The 17,178-nt window shown below is 41.6% G+C and overlaps 2 protein-coding genes across 4 annotated transcripts in view; one reads left to right on the forward strand and one right to left on the reverse strand.

The window, feature by feature from the left end:
* The window catches only part of TTC7A (tetratricopeptide repeat domain 7A), a 161,456-nt gene extending 156,786 nt beyond the window's left edge, over positions 1–4,670 (reverse strand). Inside the window, exons 1-3 of one of the 3 annotated variants that reach the window (XM_048935088.1) lie at positions 4,603–4,670; positions 3,448–3,611; positions 1,759–1,927 (exon numbers count right to left, since the gene is read on the reverse strand). In XM_048935088.1, the coding sequence (XP_048791045.1) occupies positions 1,759–1,927; positions 3,448–3,597 (319 nt within the window). In that variant the 5' untranslated portion in view covers positions 3,598–3,611; positions 4,603–4,670. Of the gene's footprint in view, positions 1–998; positions 1,057–1,758; positions 1,928–3,447; positions 3,612–4,229; positions 4,464–4,602 lie in introns of those variants that run through there. The other 2 variants (XM_048935087.1, XM_048935089.1) reach the window with 2 other exon arrangements.
* MCFD2 (multiple coagulation factor deficiency 2, ER cargo receptor complex subunit) lies at positions 4,657–8,308 on the forward strand. Its single transcript, XM_048935090.1, has 4 exons — positions 4,657–4,772; positions 5,052–5,200; positions 5,899–6,058; positions 6,871–8,308. Exons 2-4 carry the CDS (start codon positions 5,061–5,063, stop codon positions 7,000–7,002), a joined length of 432 nt encoding a protein of 143 aa, XP_048791047.1. The 5' UTR covers positions 4,657–4,772; positions 5,052–5,060; the 3' UTR covers positions 7,003–8,308.
* Positions 8,309–17,178: the final 8,870 nt, after the last annotated feature.

Raw genomic sequence — 17,178 nt, forward strand, 5'->3', positions numbered from 1 at the left:
TGAAAAAAAAAAAAAAGGAAGAAGTCCTTATACTAACATTTAAGTAAATTTTAAGTAATTCCAATTCATGTTCTGCTACTTAGCCTGCAGCTGTAGCTTGGGCACACACATTTTGAAAACAAAATTTAAATCCACACTTCTGTTGTCACAGTTTCCTGTGCAAGTTTCCAACACCTGCTTCTGTAAAACTGGTGTGTCGATCACACAGAACACTGAAACCATGATCCCAGGGGTGAGCACTTTCTTCAAAGTTAGCTGGGCAAGCTCCATTCTGCTGGACTTTTCCGTCAAAAGCCCTGGTAGGATATCAAGTGACTTACTATATACCCCGATATCCAGGCTAATGTGAAAGTAATCATTATAGAGGATAAATGCTGTGAAACAGGACTGCAAAGAGGTAACTTTGCAATACTGGGAGCGCCTTATGGTTTATAAACAAACATATGTGCAAAAAAAATATTTGTATTCCACACTAACCTGTTGAAAAAAAAAAAATTAAAGCCTGATCCTCTGAGCTAAACAACTCCACCTCCTGCATCTTCATAAGGCAGTGTGGCCATCATCTACCACAGAAGTCTTCCAGGAGCAATGTCATTTTGTCAGCATTCACGCATACCTTGTTATACTCTCATCTCACCAAGGACCTTATCCAATTCCCAGAGTGTACCACTAGTCAGTCTCAAAAAACAAACAAAAAACCCTACAATAAATGGACTAGTAGTCACTCACTCTTCTGTACCAGGCAAGCATTAGTATAAGTTACAGGTAAATTAGTCCTACTCCACAAAAGCTCATTAACAAAGCAGATTCAACCAGTGCCACAGCAAACGTAACCAAAGCAAGCAAGGCAGCAAAAACAGCTTTTCAAAACAAAAAAAAAAAGAAAAAAAAAAAAAAGGAGAATGTGTGAGTTCACAGAACACCCAATTATCATCAGCAATACTAGCAGCCCAGTCAAACAGCACGTTGGGTTGATTTGGCATCACTCTTTTACATACCAGTTGAAGGTATCTGATCATCACAGAGTTCTCATTCACCTAATTAGCTGGTGGACATGCTGAAAAGAGTAGAAAGCAGTAGATAGGTAGCAGTACTTGAGCAACATTTATAAAGAAACTGAAAGCAAATGAAGGAGAAGGCTACTGATCTTCCCCCTCCCAAATCAATATCCAACTAGAGCCTTCCTTTCACCCACTCAAAACTGAAACACACTTTCACTATCAACAGAGGCAGTTTTGATTAAAATCTCTCAGTGCAACATTCATAGAAATAAAAAGGGAAGGAGACTCCTGTTTGTACAATAGGCCTGATTCCGTGTGATATACATTGCAAAAACATACTACCCTGATTTGAAAGCACATATTGCATTAGTCCAGAGTTTAACACTTGGTTACAATGTCCTCGTTTATTTCACAGAAATCATTAACATTTACAAGTGGATGAACTCTATGAGAAAACACAGGCCCCAATTAAGCTGAATGGTTGATTTAGATTTTCCCAAAAACACATAGCATAGGTGTGTTGCTGATTCACAGCCAACAGTTACCACACTATTTCCAATGTCAAGCTTTTTTTTGCAAGTCAGCCAGTTTTAAAAACCATGGTCTAAGACTCCATAATGCCTTTAAAATTAAGCTACACAGACCACAGCCAGTAGGATTTTCTAAAGGTACAGCACTGCCCTAATTCTGTTCCAATCTTGGAAATGTAACTTCAACCTCAACAGCATATTTCAAATATACACACATGATCCTTTACCTTTAATAACAAAGGCTTCAGCCACCAGACGCAGCATGTACAAAGGTTCATCTTTTGTTGAGAGGTCATCAATTCCTGCTTTTGCATACATGCTGATGGCATCTCTGTAGGATCCCTCTACATAATGAAGCTTTCCAAGGATCAGCATCGTTTCGGTCATATATTTAGGCTGAAAAGGAGGTGGGGGAAAGAGTGAATACATGGTAAATAACAGCACAAATGAGAAACTCAAGAACTAACTGAGCAAAACTAAGAATGCTTTATTCTTAACCTTGCCAACTACACAGGTTGGAGTAAGAAGGATTTAAGCATCTAGTGATTTTTGGGATAAGCTTGTGAGAGAAGCAAACCACAGATGTCAAGGACCTACTCTGAAGTAGCTGACCCTATTCTATTCATTCACCAGCCTCTGCTAACACAAAAGCTTACCAATGTCAGAACTAGCCACATACACATAAATCCCCTGCATTGAAACTAGGGAGAAAGTGTTTAGTCAGCTACTATCCTCTCCTCCATACCTTTAACTGAAGAGCAGGAAAGCTCCCAAACTTTCTCAAGGTAGAAAAAAAGAAAGCAAGTCTACCATTTTTAAGATTTGACTGGTTTCCTAAGGATTGAAAACATCCATACAAACTGATGAAGAAAAAAAAAAAATCTCAGTAAAATACTAATGTTCAGACCCTTCTTGTGCTTCAGAAAGCATGAAGTGATTCCTAACTCTTTGCCCTCCTTTTCTCAACACACTCAATCAATACAGGCCAAATCTTACATCAGTAGCTAAGTCATCTCCAAGAAAGAAACAGTAATTGCAATTCCTGAAGCCAAACCTAACACTAAGACCTGAGAAAATTCAGTGGTTCCATCCGTTACTGAGGTTGAACGCATTATGCTTCCTTCCCTAACCATATATTTTTTAAATATACTGACTTCCAAGACGTTAACAAGGAGCACCCCTGGGAAAAAAAAAAAAAACTAAGCATGTGTGCCACAGCAAGCAATCCAAGTATAACACACACTTCACGGATAATTAGCCCATAAGTTTCAGGACTAAAAGTAATACAAGTCTAGAACTTCAGACTGTTGTAATTCATAGACTTCTTAAAGCTATTTTTACAACTGTGTCTCCAAGGATGCCAGCAATTGTTGATCTTGAAACTTTCCTAAAGCTCTGCAGCTTAGCTTATGTGCAGCTACAAACCATGTACCCAGACCATGAAATAAACCTGAGGCACAATTTCACCTAACTTCTCTAGCAGAGGTTGAGAGAAATGCCAGGCTGTAATACTGGACCTGCACTACAAACTCAGACACCCAGCAGCTGCTCACAGCAGGTCTCACATCCATCAGGAGCTGCACACAGCTCCCTCAGCCCATGAGCAGCAAGAGGTCCAGCAGACAGGCTAACCCAGCAACACTGTTCTGTGGCCATGCCCCAACACTGCAGAGAGCTCTACCTCTTTCTCATCAAAAATAAACAGTATATATTTGCAGCACATCATCTGTTTGGATGCACTACATCCAACAGAAGACACTGCAAAGGGGCACTGAATTACCAGTACATCAGTAATGCCTACAAATACAGCAGGGTACACAGAGGGACATGATAAGGCAATGTCCTTCCTATCAGGCTAACAAGTGCATAAGAAAAGTATCAGATTAACAGGAATCACAGTGACAGAGCCCACTTACTCGCAGTTTTCCTCTGATTAAGACATTGGTCAGATGCTGCTTAGCCTCACTCAGTTTTGGCTCATTCCTCTCTGTCAGTGGAACAGAGTCCTTCAGTTTGGCAAAGTTTTCCTTCAAGCATTCTTCCAGCAAAGCTTCTGCAAGCAGCATACTCCCGTAGTCCTCTGAAAGCACACATCAATCAACAAGAAACATCACTTAAGAGCTGATCACTCAAGAATGCTATTTTTATAATATAAATAGCGTTAAATTAGCAATTAAATAGTGTTAAAGAATACACCACCTTCAAGAGACAGAAATAGTAATAACCCCTAGAGACAGTAAGAAATAATGGGGGGGGGGGGGGGAAGGGGGAAGAGAAGTTGCACTAACTTCGAACTACTTGAAATCTTATGACACTTCCTTTTAACTTGAAGATCTCTCCCCGATAGGATCCTATAGCTTTGACAGCACAGTTCATTCTCGCGCTAGAGCGACACGGCTGCAAACCAACAGGTAATGCTTTCAGAGCAACCAAACCGCTGTTATGCTTAAGGGAACAAGCCAAAGTCCCTGCTCCACGCGCCACAGCCTCGCTCCTCAGCGGTTTTCCCGCGGACAGGCGAGGCGCAGCCCGCGCTTCAGCCCAGACGGGATCCTCAGAAGACGGCCGGTTCGGAGCTCTGAGCCAGGGGGCTTCAGCACAGCGCTCCGCCGAGCCGAGCACAGTGACCGACCCGCGCACGGAGCGCCCCCGAGCCCCGCCGCAGCAGGGCTCCGACCCGCTGAGCACAGAAGCTTACCCGTCTCCTCCGTGCCCCCCGCCGCCGCTTTCCGCCGGGTGCGCGCCGGCGGCAGCAGCTGCTGCTGCACCAGGAGCCGGAGCTGCCCCCAGTGCCCCTCTGCCCGGCACCGCTCAATCTCCCCCTCCAGCTTCACGTGAGACAGCGGGCCCTTAGCCGCCATCTTAGCGCGCGCGCCCGCCGTGTCCGCCGGCAGCCCCCGGCCTGCACGAAGCCGCCCAGACGCGGCGGGGCGGGGCGGGGCGGGGCGGGAACAGTAAGTACGCTTCCCCTAGCGCCGTCAGGCGAGCTAGGGGCCGCGAGGCAGGGCCCGCCTCAATCGCGCGAACCACGCCCCTCACTGTAAGCCCCGCCCTCGCCCCGCCCGCTCTACCTGGCCGTCAGCGAACGCTCCACGTGGAATTCCAGCGGCGGTGACGTCCGGTGCGGCCGATGGGCGGGGCGCGCATGCGCAGTAGCAGAGGGGCGGTGTGATGGTGGTGGGCCCGGCGCGGGGAGGCTCCACCTGCTGGGCACAGCGCGGTGGCCGCTATCCGCCGGCGGGTGCGTAGCGCGGCCGGGTCGCGGTGTAGCCGCGCCGACGGGCAGGGCCGGGCGTAGGGCCGCTGTCATGGCCCCCTTCTCTGGGCGCCGGGGAGGGCGGGGGATAAGTGTAAACAACGGCTGTGCTGGCTTCACGGTGTCCGGATCGATGCGCCGCGGTGCTGAGCGCGAACTTTGGCCCCGTTACCGCGGGCAGGGCTGCGTTCTGGAGTTCGGCCGGGCTGTTTCGTCCCGTTTTGGTCTAAGGGAGTGTATGTGTGCGTGTGTTCTTTTTTCCAGGAGACCACGATGGCCCCCCTGAGCTTTAGGAGCCCTCTGCTGTTCTGCCTGGTGGCCGCATGGCTCGGCCCTGTCCCGGCCGAGGAGCCCGCGGCGGAGAGTCTGTCCTCACACGGCCGCCTCGATAAGAACTTGGTGCAGGATAAAGAGTAGGTGCTCTGCGAGTACGAACTTCTCCGTGCTTTGCTCGTCTCTGAAGTCGGGTTATGTGAGCTGGGTCGCAGCCTGGGGCACCCTCTGTCCTCGCGGTGTTGTAGGAACGGGTGGAGTCAGAGATGAGGCATTCGCTCAGTAAGTTTAGTAGGGATGTGAGGTATATGGAAAGGTCGTACTGGACCTCTAGCCCCGTTCACAGTATGAATCATTCCTTACAGGCATCTTGGCTACCTAGATCAGCGTAACATAAACAAAACTGTATTTTAAAGGTAGGGGAGAGTTTTATTCTTCCTTGCATCTTCATACATAAAAGAGACTTGGCAGCAATGACATTCCCTGCTTCACGTTTGACTGGGAGCGATCTTCCTCCAGTTCCTGGGCTTTGGAAGGCAGCCAGAAGGAGATTCAGGGCACTGCTTCACTTTTCTATAATCTGTTAAATAGGCCAGAAGAAAAAGGGACAGCTATCTATGATACCAGAGACCACCACAGCACCCGTAGCAAACAACCTTTGTACCCTCCTCATTTCATTATAAAATACCTTTCAGCTGTGGGCAGGGTGCTTTAGAGATATGTGGTATCCATGTACTTGGCTGCTTGATCTAACACTAAATTTTACGTAAATCAAGAATTAATAATTAACTGTTAACACAGTGTTTTGTCATGTGTTTTTTTTTTCTTTTTTCCATAGCCACATCATGGAACATTTAGAAGGAGTTATTGAAAAACCAGAGTCTGAGATGTCTCCACAAGAGCTGCAGCTGCATTACTTCAAAATGCATGATTACGATGGCAATAATTTGCTAGATGGGTTAGAGCTTGCTACTGCTATATCACATGTCCACAAAGAGGTAGATGAATATTGTAATAGTTTGTGTGCTTAGAAAAAGTTCTGAAAAGCAGTTCGATGTAGAGCATCTACAATATACCATCAGGGCAGTTACAGTACAACAGTATAGTCTGAAAATGAGACTGTCTCCCATTTGGTTTGACTTATAAAAGTCCTGGCTTCATCACAGTGTTTCACATCACAGTTTTCAAGAAGACTCCACTGTAGTTTAAACTTCAGTGTGAATGAAGAGTGGAAGTGATTTGATAGAGAGGATTCTTCGATTGGCAGAGATGGGAAGAGAAGGAAGGGAAATTATCCAAATTGGAATTAAGCTAAAACAAGGTTATTGAAGTAGCACGTGGTGATGCTGCTGCAGGTCCTGAGACTGCTGTTTTCAATTCGAAAATGTCGCTGCTGTGAGTATGCAAAGTGCAGGAGACCTCTGCACATAGTGTGACAAGAACCAGTCATAGCGTGCCTTTATCTTTTCCTAAACACATTGTCATCCTGGCTATGAACATTTAAGGACAAATGGAGATATAATTGCTTTGGGAAGATAATGCTGGCACAATATCTCACACTGACCTTTCAAAAATTACAATTCAGAATATAACTTCATGTATATTGTTTTGAAAGGCAGAGAATGTAGACTTAATAGCTTGCATCTGGTAAAATTTGCTTATATTGAAATAAATAATTACATAACACCTAGTGCCACATTAAACATCAAACATGAGCTGCTTAACAAAAACCAGTTGTCAGTAATCTGTCAAATGTGCTGCTGCATGAGAAAGATGGCTTAACTGTTGTCTTGTTTTTTTGTTGTTGTAGGAAGGTGGTGAGAATACCCAGGCAATGAAAGAAGAGGAGCTAATTAGTCTAATAGATGACGTCTTAAGAGATGATGATAAGAACAATGATGGATACATTGACTATGCAGAATTTGCAAAATCACTGGAATAAGGTTTTGAAGGGGGCTTGTTTCTCCATCTAACAGAATGGGAATGTGACCCAGTATAATGTGATTTACTAATCATGTCAACCTTTGTGCTGAGGTATTTGTGAGCTGAAGTGTCCAGTTGAATTTGTTTGCAAACTCTGTGTGTTAAGAGGCTGGCTAATCTCAGAATGGTAGCCACGCTTGACTAAAAGTAGGTACGTATATGAATCTCGAATGATGGAAGCATCAAAATATTTCCATAGGCCACAGCTGGCAAACTCTTAAGCTAAATGTGAATACTTAATACAATCAAATACAATCCAAATTCCTCTTTTTTTTTTAATTGAGTTGTATAAAACTTGTTTGTTTACGTCTTCTACTTTAATTTATGACATACCTAGAAAGAAAAGATGATGACTGCGTAAAGTTGTATATAAAGAAGACATTTCCTTTTTGCTAATTTCAAAGGAAATTTTCATAGTATGGTGCTTGAAACAGCAGTTGTAGAAGATGAAGGTGGTTTGTGTTTGAGGTCCCTCTGATACCGTGTGGACTTTAATACTATCTCCAAAGAAATTGAGTATTTTTAAATATATGTACTTGCTAGCATACCCTTACACATTTATATATAAATGTACACTTTTCAGTTTCTTCTCATCCTTCACAAATTTACTTTTTATTTTTAAATTTTTCTCTACCTTTTGTGGTCTTTTGTTAAGAAAATGAAAGTATTTTTAATTCATATACAATGTTGTATTAATGCTGCATAACATCTACTAGAATACCTTCTGCTATCTCGTTTTGAAGATCACATTAACTGTAAACCAGCTCAATACTGAACTTTCTTTTCAATTTGGTTCTTAAAGTATTAGCCAGTAGGATAATCTGTGAGCAAGTAATGCTGCCTTGTTGAGGTTTAATTTCATATTTCTCGACACATAAGTTACAGTGTTACTTTCAGGAGGTATTCAATCGCTGTTTAAGGATACTTGAATGTTTGTAAACAAACATGGTTCTAGGAATGTTTTCACTGTCCTCAATACTTGCTAGGTCAAGCAGTTTAAGGATGTGATGTACAGTGATGTACAATGATGTGCTGCTGCTTTATTGACATATGGTAACTATTAAGCATAGCTGAAATCTTAAATTGCATTCAAACACTGTCCATGAATAGAAAATCTAAATGTTAGCATTTCTGTAAAGTGCATAAAGAGCTATTTTCTGTACAAAATTATTCTTATACAAGAGAAACACATTTGTAAAAGAAATTATTCCATTTGTTTAAATGTTTGCACAATGGATCCTGTGTTGGACTTTTTTTTTTTTTTTGTAATAACTACTTTGTGACCAGGCTCATGCTGGTTGTACAAACAATAAAAAGAAGTTGGGATTGTAGCACTTAGGAGCCAACATGTAATGTGGGAAGTTCCAGTGAGGCATGTGCTTAATTTTCCAATAGAAAGCCCATCTGTGTTACTAGCAGAAATCTTAAAAACAAAATAATTATTTTTTATTTCCATGGTAATAAATTTGGAGTGAAAGTTGAATCTGAAGAAAGTACAGAGAATTGTTAATGGATAGGAAGGGAAGGGAGACAAAGGGCTCTGAACATTTAAAGATTATTGATCCTGGCAACTCTTATGTGCTTATTTCATAAGCTTTGTTTGGAATTACATTGGACCAAGAAACTGACTTCTATGTCCAGCTCTTAAGAATCATTGTTTACTTATCAAGTGCAGTGGTCTTAGATACTAAGAAAAATACTTAAGCTTAGTCTAGCAACCAGTTATGTGGCATGTATTTATATAAATGTCTTGTTTACATGGTTATTAATAGTTATCCTATGTGGCAAGGGATGTCTTGTATCAGGAGTAATGATGATAAATACAGATATTGTGGATAGCATTTTTTACCAAATAATTTAAACATGTTTTTATGGAGTCAGAAGCTTGTACAAATTGAGAAATTGCTTGCCAAAAATGGAGAATAAAATTGGCACCTTTCATTTCACAGTGCTTTAAGAGAGAGTAAAGTAAAAGTTCTGCTTTCCTAGAAAGATGTACAGCTCTTGAAATATCCAAGCTGAAACCTGCAGCATCATGTGTTTAATCATCATCCTAAAACAAAGGCATCCATTTAATTAAGTGCACTTAAAGATAAAAGGTTGAGTCAATTTTTTTCAATTTTTTTTTTTTTATAGTTTAAGTAATTTGTGTGCTTGTTGTAACTCATGCAGTACCCTAAATATGTTGGTACAAGTCATGTAGACATACAGTGTTCTCCAGCTTGAGTATTTAATGGAGAAAACAGGGCCTTTATGGCAGAAGTACTCACCAGCTAAAAAGCTGCTTTACCTGCTGAAGAACAGTACTATCTATTTCACAGTTAAAATAAATGGATAATAAAGCAGGAGAAGTGTTTGATATACTGAGTGTTAACTGCATCCCTGTCAGAAACAGAAAACTAGGATAAAACCTGTGCAGTCTTCGTCCCTTCCAAGTCTATGATCTCAGGGAACTAGAATTAGTTTTCCCCATTAGAGGTACATCTGGCCTTACATTGCTGTGCACCATTTAGTTTAGTTAAAGCATCTAGATTGTCTGCTTCGACCTTAAACAATACTACCTAATCAGCAGCTAAAGAAAACACTTGAACTGATTCCTGAATATTCATAAACTGAGCTATTGGTCACTGGTCCACCTAGCTCACAGTCAAAAGGGGAGAAGCCTTTTTAAAAAGTGCAAATTATTAATGCCAAAATGCTTTCAGCAACTGTTTTGTTTGCGAACTCGCACAAACTTTAGTATCTTCTTTTGGCTCATAACTTGTAGCCTCAAAATGTCTTAAATTCATTACAAAATGGTTAAACTTACAAATCCTGATCTCATCTAAAGCATTTTCTTAATATTGGCAATTTGCTAGAGTGGAAACAGTAATTCAGGAATGATGTTCTCCTCCTTACAGCCGCTAGATAGCGTATCAACACCACAAACTTGTTCTTGGCAGTATGCAACTTGAAGTGATTCATAATGGATTTCTTTACAGTATCAACCACTATTGTGAATACCAGCAAGGCCTGCTCCTCTGTCTTTTAACAAGAGCATGTTGCCAATACAATGCTGGTTACTACTAATTCATTTTCATTGCTTAGGGACTCAAACCTGCCTGAAGTGACAGTAAAGCAACTGATGTAATAGTGTCAGTAAAAACAATGTTGTAACAGAAGGCTTCATAAAGCAAGCACCAGGCCTGACTTGACTTCTTGACCATCACTAGTTGTTGACCACTATGAGAAGGACGGACCGCTGAGGTATCAACAGTAGTCTCAACATTAAAAAACATTAGGGGTTTTTAGTAGGACCTGAAGCCTCACCATTTTTGCATCTCATGTTAGTAAGAGTCTCTTATTATGAGACATACTTACAGTGTGAGCTGATGTTAAGCGTTGGCTTAAAGTACAATCTCCTACTTTCTTCATCTCCCCCATGACATTGTCACTGTCTGCCTACTGCATCAAGAAACAATTCTAAGTTTTTAGCCAACAAATTAGAACAAGGATCATTATACACTTTAGTCTGTGTTATTTACCATCACAAAGAGTTTGTGCTCTAAATGTTTCATTGGCACAGATAGCTGTCTGTATTGAATGAGATCTATTATAAGAACAATTATTTGTGCCTTACAGAAAGTTTAAGTTCGGTTACGTTTTTGTTCCTGCTCTTCTAAATTCTGAAACATCCTAAATATAAGAGCTAATACATGCTCTAATTGTCACTACCTTGCTCAGCTGAGTGGCAGTTTTGCACTTAGGTAGAGGGCAGTGTAACACACGACTCAAAGTATACTGTCAGGTATGACATTTTACAAGAATTCAGTTCTGCAATGAAATAGTGTCAACCTCTGCCACTTAATCCCAGTGACTGACAGCAATATATGTCAAGAAGGCAGATGTCAATAAACCCAGAGAATGGGTAGGGAAGATCTCATAGAAGGCAAACCTCGGGGAAAAACAAATTACAGAGAGCTGTCAGCTCCTTCAACAAATGCTAATAAGAAACCAATTGCAAGCTATACCACTTTTGAGGAAGGTAAGGAAATTCAGCACAAGTCAGCTGATGTATAACATTTTAATTGACCACAAGCATGAGAGAGAGATCTGTAAAGAAGAAACTAGGTCAGCTAGTGGAGAGCATACAACAATATGTCATCCATAAGTGTGTATGTATATATCATAGAATCAGAGAATTGTAGAATGGCTTAAGTTAGAGGGGACCTTAAAGCTCATCTGGTTCTAACCTCCCTGCCATGGGCAGGGCTGTCACCCACCAGCTCAGGCTGCCCAGCACCTCATCCAACCTTGGGTAGAATGCTTTCAAGGAGGGGGAATCCACAATCTCTCTGCGCAATCTGTTTCATCATCTCACTGCCCTCTGAGTGAAAAACGTCTTCCTAACATCTGACCTAAATCCATTTACTCCATCCTATCACTATCAGACCATGTAAAATGTCAGTCTCTCTACTGCTTATAAGCACTGGAAGGCTCCATTGAGGTCTCTCTCTAGAACCTTCTCAAAGCTAACAAGCCCAGTTCCATCAACCTTTCTTCACAGGAGACATGTTCCAGTCCTCTGATCATCCTCATGGCCCTCCTCTGGACCTGCTCCAATAGCTCCAAAACCCTCCTGTACTGGGAGCCTAGACCTGCACGTAGTGCTCCAGATGGTGCCTCACAAGGACAAAGCAGAGGGACACAATCAGCTCCCTTTCCATTGCTGGCCACCCCTCTTTTGCTGCAGCCCAGTATACTGTCAGCCTTCAGGGCTGCGAGAGCACACTGATGGCTCACGTAAAGCTTTTCATCCATCACGTCCCCCAAGTCCTTTTCCAGGGCTGCTCTCTGCGAGTTCTTCTCCCAGACTATCACAGATACAGTCAGTAAAGAAAGAGTACAAAAGGTGCAACTAGCAAAACATATTAGAAGCTGTCGAAATTTTACAAGTGGCGTTGAAGAGAAAAACGAAAGAAAGATGGGGGAAGCTGTCAGCAGAGGATGTTAAGAGTGTGAGAGTTTAATGGAATTTTTTTGCCCTTTCTACTAAAAAGGCAAGAAAACAGTGCAATGAGTACAAGGGAAAAAAGTGTTAAAACTTCAGCCTAAAAAATGAGAAATCTGCCTAGAAAGTAACCCATTAAATTAGATGTTTTTAAATTGCCTGGGCCCAATCAGCTTCACTCTAGTAGTCTTAAAGAGGGTGAAGTAATGGCCATAAGTGTCATATAACTCAAAATTATTTATTTAATGTAGGGTTTTTTTTGCAAAGCCTTTGGAATACTTCCTCATAAACAGGCTAGTGAGTTGTGATCTAAATGAAACTGCTGTGGGAAGGGGCAGGAGGTCAAGTCTGGTTGGATGATAGAATTCATAGCATAATTAAAAAGTAACATTTCAAAATAGATGTGTTCTACAAGGAATTCAGTGGAGATTGGTCCCGTATCTGGTTTTATTTGATGTTTTTATTGAAGGCATAGAAGATGAATGTATGAAGAAGTGTAATAGAAGTGTGGCAAATAGGCATACAGGTGGAGATATTATGAATGGCAGAATCAGAATTTAAAATGATCTTGATATATTTAGAGAAGTCATCTAAACCGGATGGAAGGCAATAGTATAAAATGCCACGCTTAAGCAGAAATACTCATCTGTCTAGTTCATATGATAAAAATCTAGGGACTGTAGTGGAACACAAGCTGAACATGAGTGGCAGAGCTGTGCTTTTGCATAAAGCACAGATATGACATTGGGATGTCTAAAAGGGTCTTAAAGACAACGAATAGAGTCCTCGTGGTCTTATCTTCACTGACGAAGACTTAACTGGAAGACAGTGACCTGTTTTGTGCACTGCACTTCAAGAAATACATGAACTAGATGGTAAGAAACCAGAGGAGATCAACAGAAATGGACACAAGTCCAAAAAGCATGAGAAAAAAAATTGCAAGATTCTTTTTTTCCCTAAAAAAATAATGTTTAAAAGGAAAGATTAATAGTCCTCAACTAGCAACAGTGAAGTCAGTTGTTGGGTTGCAAAGAACAGCTGGGAGGACCATCTTGCTGCATTCAGTTCCTGTGCTGTGTGACAGAGCTGTCTGCAACCAGAAATCGGCTGCTCATTCTTGGCAGAGTTTGCCCACTGCCGCCAAGTCCAAGCGCAAAGCCTGGCAAGTTTCTCCTCAGCACATTCAAGGTGTGATTGTCAAGAGCCAAAAGTGGACACTTTGAATCAGAAAGAAGTGGGGATGGAAACATAGCCCTGACTCTAAGATAATATTTGACTTAGGTCTTCAGCGCTAGCTCCCAAGCATAGATACTACAGCTGTTTCTTAGAAAAGACAAGAATAAACAAACAAACAAACAAATAAACAAACAAATAAATAAAAATGCTATTGACTTTTTTTTTAATGACAAAGTGAACTCCTAGCCCTGTTTTTAGCAAACAGTCAACTATTTTTGCTGAGATGGAGAATATAGTGCAAGAACATCCACACTGAGTTAAAGCAAAGGCTCACTTAGCCCAACAGCTTGTCTCAGTAGTGTCCAAGAACAGATGGAATAATAAAGAATAGAGAAAGCATATGGTCATACTTCTCACAAATACATTCACAGGTTTCAGCAATTTGTGGCTCAGGGACTTGACTTCAACAACAAAAAAACCACTAAAGTCAGAAAGATCAAGTCTTAAATGTTAAAGTCAGGCAACACTACTAACTGCAAACAAGGTCTGATGGAACATGGGCAATGTCCCACAGTCAGTGGTATGTACTGGGCAGACTTCACTGTTGACATTGCTAAGCCATGACCTTCAGTGTAAGCTAAGTGCATGATGCAGCAGTGATCCCAGAGAACCACATCAATGCAGTGGTGTAGCACAGCTATACTGTTTCTACATATCACATGCTTCTTATCTAAGGGGAAGCTTTCAAAATCATCTAATGGTTCAGTTTACTTCTGGCTTTGGTCACACTTCAAGAACCACATTTAAAAATTACCCAATTTCGAGAAAGTAAAAGCATGTATTTTGAAATAAATCCTCTTTAAGAAACACATAATATACTCCAGAATTTATTTTGTCATAAAACAGAAAGAAGCCACAAACACAAAAATATTGACTTAAGTGTCATCATCCATGGCTCGCAGCCATTGGAGACTGACATATTGGCACAAATCATGGCAGGTATGATGTTTTGTTCCAGGAAAGAGAACTGAGATGAATAGAAATCAGATTTGAATGCCAGTCCCTTTGGGAGATGTCTTCAGGGACTTTGCCTTCAGGGACTTTGCAGAAGTGACTGTAAAACCACGCTGTCAGCCTCAGCATGGATTGGAGTGGGAGTCAGGAAATGCATTGGTGAGGATTTTAGCCAGCAGGGCATGCATTTCAGACTGGTCTAAGAGAAGGAATGTGTACGTTTAGGATGCATGCGGAGTTGGTTAGACACCTCACATTTGCCATTGTAAATTTAAGAACATGCTGGCACTGACTAGTGAGGTTAAGATCTCCAAAGAACACATAACACGTATACGTACACCGAGGCGGAAACCACTTTCAGTAACCAAATAATTCTGTCACCAGACAGCCTAAAACTACTCAAAGGCACCATTTCTGGCCAAGACCAACAGATTTAAAATATTTTTTCGAAACTCCAGGCAAATGAATTTTCAGTATATGACAAGTCAGAAAGTCTTTAGGAAAATCTCCAAGCAGATGATCTCATTTTTTAGCTGTCATATCTCTTAAACACCTTGACCAGTTTCCTTCAACTCTTCCAAAAAATCTGTCCCAGAATAAGATTATGCCTGTGAAGTTGTAGGTGTATAAGGCTAATTTTGGCAGAGACAAGAATAGGAATAAAATCAAGTTTATAATGGAAACTTAAGGACATCTGCAGTTTACTGAATACTGTTCACTGTGATCTATATGATACATGATCTTTTCATTGCAGCAAAAATATAAAGTGCTTTTATTATCAACAAGGGAAAAGACCACTTCCCCCATGTGACGTCCTACATATGAGATTAAAAGTCCTGGCAGGTCATGCAAATATTTTTGCTTCCTCCCACTGAAATGTTTATAGGATCCAGATTCATTTCCTATGGTCTGGCTTCAGGATTTCTACAAAGACTTATTACACCATGTTGGCAGTTCAGAATGATGACAAGTTCTGACTGCAGATGTGTCTCTACCACAGGCCTTATTAAAATTGCAACATGTTATTGAGGTACCCAACTACCTTTAAATTAGTCAGCTAAGATACTGGTAACACCATACCAATAGCATTACAGACACAGCACAACAGCAAAACCAAATATAAACACGGAGTAAGGTAAGCAACTTATCCTTTTAGCAGGCCATGCTGAACACTTTGTTCCTGGGACAATGTTACTAATTGGACTCAGAGTAGCTAGTTTAATGGTGATTTAGGTATGCAAGAGCAAGCTCTACACCGTCTGAACACAGCACTCACAGTTTTTGCTGAGATCTGGAAATTTTCTAGCTTGCGCAATGGCTAAGGGAGAACTCCTCTAAGGAGTTTAACACAAGCTTTCTCAGATTCCTGTGGAAGTTAAAGGTCCTTTCTGGGGGCTTGTAAAGCTCCATCTAATAAAAACAGTTTAGAGAAAGAGATAGGTGTATACCAGCTGCAGATCAGAGAGCACATTTCCTCCAGAGTGCAGTTGAGCTCCATCTGCAGATACTGCTCCCAGAAACTGTACATCATCCTCAAAATTATTATCTGCCCACTGAATCTGATGCAACTACTGACCCACAACCATGCCACTGGTTGCTGGTCACCAAAAAGCTTCCCAGTATAAGAACCTAATCTGGAGGCGAATCAGTCTAGCCTGAAAACTCTTCTTGCTGGCATCGCCAGTATTGGTTGAAAGTGCAGGAGAAAAACAGCTTCCTTGAACCAGATAAAATTCTTCCTAAACGCCATGCAGCTCACTCATCTCATGAGCTAGCAACTTCAGACTGGTACTCAGATCAGCACAGAGATCTGACAGTCTATCCTGATACCACTTGACAAGGAATGTTGGTCAGGAATACAACAGATGGACAAGAGAAGGTAAAGGATAAGATAAAGAGAGCTACAAGCAGTCATACATACCCAAACCCAGGATGTGCTCAATCATAAAAGAGTAGATGTCACCCTCCCAAATTCTACTCCCTGTTGGTGTAATCTCAGTCCGCTAGAAGCAACTTCTGTCAACACATCACGAGTTTCAATATTGGATTAAATATATTAGGACACCAAAATACAGCCTCAGAAGGTTGGTCATTTGTGAAGAAATTAAAACTGTCAAGAATATCTACCAAGTTGAGAGACCTGGATATGAAACCTCTTGCACCAGGCTGTTTAGCTGCTATTCCAGCTTCAGGTTAAGCACTGACCACTGGGGAGCACATAGCTCCCAGTGCTCCAGATGCTTCTCCTGATCACTCAAGAAAAGACAAATGTACAGTTAATCTCTGAAAAATTGTGTCTGAGTGACTTTTCACTGATACATCAGCTTGGAAATTCCATGAATATTCATTTCGGCCCTTCCACACACAGAAATTCAGTTTGTGGTGACATATCACAGGGGAAATCTCAGCTCAAGGAGCTGAAGCCTGGCAAAATCATAAACAATCAGAAACAAGGCCTTCTAATGGAAACTGTTACACACCCGTAGGTATTGGGCCACTGTCATCTTCACAGCCAGAGAGTGATTTAATCTGTCCGTTATGAGAGCACTGGGAGTGATGAATAGGTCTTTGTATTCATTCTCAGCAAGAACGTACCCAGAATGACATATGATGTGGGTTTTTTTAGTCTGTTAGTCAGCTGGATCTTTAAAGAGCCAGGATTTTGCACAACATGGCTATCCAAAGCAGTGCCACAAGATATCAACCACATTCAGAAAGATGGTTTCCAGGGTGGCTGATTGCATCTCTCATCCACAACTTCATTACCTATGCAACTTATCAACAGTGAAGCCTGGTGTAGGCCTCAGATAAAGCTACTCATGCTGGTCACACTTTTTCTAACCAGGATGGCATGAGGTCATAACTGCAGTTTGTCTGCGGCCGCCAGCACAAGGAAGCACAGCCACGGGGCTCCTCCACAGAACCATGCTGCTTAGACCTACCAGGGCTGACATA

Source organism: Lagopus muta, chromosome 2 (assembly GCF_023343835.1).
Source record: "Lagopus muta isolate bLagMut1 chromosome 2, bLagMut1 primary, whole genome shotgun sequence".
Classification (NCBI taxonomy): domain Eukaryota; kingdom Metazoa; phylum Chordata; class Aves; order Galliformes; family Phasianidae; genus Lagopus; species Lagopus muta.